The sequence below is a fragment of the Hippopotamus amphibius genome, chromosome 2 (assembly GCF_030028045.1).
Source record: "Hippopotamus amphibius kiboko isolate mHipAmp2 chromosome 2, mHipAmp2.hap2, whole genome shotgun sequence".
Classification (NCBI taxonomy): domain Eukaryota; kingdom Metazoa; phylum Chordata; class Mammalia; order Artiodactyla; family Hippopotamidae; genus Hippopotamus; species Hippopotamus amphibius.
The window spans coordinates 82,660,606-82,664,342 of record NC_080187.1 but is presented as its reverse complement, the minus strand read 5'-3'; the positions used below and the strand labels follow the sequence as shown (position 1 = coordinate 82,664,342).

General features: G+C 45.1%; 1 protein-coding gene across 1 annotated transcript; it reads right to left on the bottom strand.

Annotated features, from left to right (window-relative positions):
* Nucleotides 1-2,708: 2,708 nt before the first annotated feature.
* On the bottom strand, nucleotides 2,709-3,269 carry LOC130845841 (interferon beta-2-like). The gene has a single exon (XM_057723623.1). The coding sequence runs from the start codon at nucleotides 3,267-3,269 to the stop codon at nucleotides 2,709-2,711; it is 561 nt and encodes a 186-aa protein (XP_057579606.1).
* Nucleotides 3,270-3,737: the final 468 nt, after the last annotated feature.

Here is a 3,737-nt window from a genome sequence, read left to right as displayed (position 1 = left end):
GCTCTGTTGTCACGGCTCTACCTTCTGTCCCCACTGACTTGGTTCACGCATGCACGTCCAGACACCCTCTGCTTGTTTCCCCATATCACTTCAATCCTGGACACTATGATTTCTATGCACATGGGGGCTTTGTGTGGGCAACCATCTCTACTGAAGCTTTGAAGAAGATGGAGGAGAGGATTTCATCACTTTAGTGCACATAATTTCAAGTGGCCTGTGAGACATCCTTGTTCTTAAAAGTCCTTTATTTGCCCTCACCAGAAATTTTTCACAGCTGCCTTATTCCAGGGAGCACCACAGCCCCAAGACCATCGACTGTGTTTCTCTCTCTTTCCTCCTCAAACACAGACACACAAAAACATGCTATTGGTATTGTGCTGTCTTTTGTGTTGCTATATCCACAACCTCAAGATCTCACCTTGTATCTCAAGAGGCCCACTCAATATTTTTCTAAACAACAAATGCTTTCCTAGTAATGCATTCTGATGCCAGCTAAAATAATCACTTCACTCCTCATATGTAGCTATCCATGCAGATGTGCTGACTTACATGTGGCAAAGCTTTTTAATATATGCAAATATTCACACATGCAGCTTTAGGTTAGCCTCCATCGTTCTTATTAGAATTAATATTAATTGTCATTTATCCTCTACTATGATGAACATACTTTTGATATTCTGGATGGACTAGAATGCTCAGTGGTGTCATAGTTATTTATAATTCTGCAGAGTAGGCCTCTCCTCTGTCCCCTAGTGCCCTGCACAGCACAGAGCAGGCCTTTCCTGGGCTGCACCAGCCTCTTGCTATCTCAGCCAATTTAGCTGTTCAGCCCAGGTGAACTTTAGCATCCTCTGGGCTGCTCTAGGCATGCCTTTCACTCTGCATTTCGGTGTACTGATCTTGCGTTTGACTCCTAGGCAAAAGGAAGCACAGCTGTGGAAGGGCTTTCGGCAGAGCTGGGATGTGGAGTCTCAGACTATGGGAAGCTGGGGAGAGAGGGAAAGTTTACTGTCTTATAGGAACCTTGACTGGCTTGGGAGGATGACAATAGCAGCAGACCTACCAGGATGGCACTTCTCTGTCCCACAGCTGGTGTTTTACCCAGCTTAAGTCAGAAGGGGGAGCCCTGAGCTCACTGTCTTGATAGTGTCTGCTCTGAAACTGTGGACTAACATTTCTTCTCAAAGCCGAATCCCTTAAAGGGAACACAGACTTCTGTGCTACTCTAGGAGAAAACGCCTAGATACAAATAAAGTCGTATAGGATTCTTCCCTTTGTACTTCTTTTTTAACCTCCACTCACTAGCTATGTGACCAAGGGGAAGTTACTAAACCCCTTGGAGACTTAGTTTTCTGTAAAAAGCAGTAATGGAATTGTGCCTACCTGAGGGGTAGTTGTGAAGAGGACTAAATCCGATTACATAGGTAAGAGCTCAGCTCACCGCCTGGATGGCAGCTGCTAATGACAGGAACAGTCAATAATTCAGATTCCCAAAGGGTTCAGTAAAGACAGAACCCCAGCCATGCTGGGCAGGTGTCTAAAGAGCTGCTAGGGGAAGATGACTTTCCCAGAGTAATACCTGGAATAAGTGAGTGCTCCCTCTCTCCCACCTGAATTTCCATTTCTCCCATGCTTCCTGGTTTTTCACTTGGCCTGAAACAACTTCATCTGCTGCACCTGTCTTGGATCTGACTTTAGAGAATATGTAGCTTCAGAGGTGCAGAGCAGCAGGAAAAGCAGATAGGATAGTCCTGGAATTCTGTATGAACAGGGAAGGGGGAATCAGGAACAGGCTCACTTTTCTGAAGAAAACAAAATGGGGAGAAAACCTAGCCAGATGGCAGGGGTATCAGGCAGACTTCTGCCTCCCTCTGGTGTCTGTGCCCTGGAAGCAGACAGAGACCCCAGCTCTCCTCAGACACCCACACATCTTGGCTGAACCATGAGGAGTAAAGGAAAGGGAGTGCAACTTAACAGTGTCACAGGAGTGCCTGGGACGTCTCACCCTTAGGATTGGCCAGTGGAGGGAGGTCGGCACGTAAACATTTTAAAACCCTGTGGTGGGGAGGAGGGAAGCAGAGCATCCCACAGAAGATAGGGATGAGTTTAGGACAAACACAAGAGCTGAAATATTCCCTTGGTCACCCTGACAGCCAGTCAAACTCTAACTTTAGGGCAAAAGAGCCTGGGGCACAGGGTAGAAGCAGTTGGCGCCCTTGCTTCCAGTTCCACAGCCACCTACCTGCCTCCCATTTTAATTCTGTAGAAGCTCAGGCCACATTTATTCTCTGAAATCACATCCCCTTACCATCTTTTACCTTGAATATTCCACATGGCTTCCTTGTATTTTAAATTTGTTGAAGGAAGGGGCCTGAAACTCTACTATTCTAAAGGCTCATTCTACAAAGAACATCTCCTAGGTGCTCTGCAGTTTTTAATACGGATGGTTACATAAATCAAGTTAAAATGAAAACTGCCATGTTGACTTCCGTTTCAAAAATAATTTATTTCTCATGGAAAAACTTTAAATAAATAAATAAATAAACAAATAAATAATGCATAAGTTAATTTTCAAAACCCTTAAAGTCTTTAACTGTCCTTTCAAATCCAGTGCGTTGCCTGTCAGTTACTGAAAGAGCCTCCGCGGGTAGAAGAGCCTGACCTCGCTGGCAGCACTGTCCGTCCCCAGAGCCACAGGTGGCAGATCGTCAGTTCTGGAGGTGGCCTGTAAGGCTGTTAAGGAAGGAAAAGTTCTTGAGGATCTCCACTCGCACTAGAGTCCAGGCACAGCTGCTGTACTCCTTGGACTTCAGGTACTGCACGATCTGCAAGTAGTACTTCTTCAGGTGAAGAACGGTCATGTCTCCCCCGGGGAAGTTTTCCTTCTCCATGATTTCCTCCAGGATTGGCTCCAGACGATCTCTCTGCCCACAGAGTTCCGCAAGGAGGTTCTCAATGATGGGCTCAGTCCAGCCAGTGCGCGAGACATTTCTTCTGAAAATCCCTAAGATCTGCTGGAGCATCTCATAGATGACCAATATGGCGTCTTCCTTCTGGAACTTCTGTGGTTCCTTAATCTCCTCAGGGACCTCGAAGCTCATCCTGTCCTCGAGGCAATCTTGAGGAGCTCCAGGTAGCTGCAGCAGGAGGTTCTGACAGGCCAAATTGCTGCGCTTTTGTTGGAATCGAAGCAAGCTGTAGCTCGTGGAAAGAGCTGTGGTGGAGACACACAGCAGGAGAGCAATTTGGAGGATGTACCTGTTGGTCATGATGAAGACAGGAACAGGGTAGCTGCTCTCCTATTAGATGCTGAAACACAGTCTTCAGGAGTTTGCAGTGTGAATGTCTTTTCTCCATGAATGTGGACTATTTATACAGAATGGCCCTCCACTCTTTCTATTGGAGAGGAATTTCCCACTTTCAGTTCTCCCTTTCAGTTTTTCTATGTCATGTAAACTATTAGTTGTCTTTTAAACTCTTTTTCTTTAAGCTCCTTGGTATTTCATCTTCTATATATTGGGGGAGGGGGATATTCAAACCGAGAGGATTTCTTATGTTTTGTAAGGTTAAGTAAATTGCTAAATGCTAAAGAAAGAAATAAACCAAATCCTTTTCAAGTTGATTATTGCAGCTTCTTTCATTAGGAAAAGACTTTTCCTTTTACTTTTTTCATATTATGAGATTTGGGGGGGAGGTCTTTGTAGGTAAGAGAGTTTTCTTTATCATAAGAATTAGGC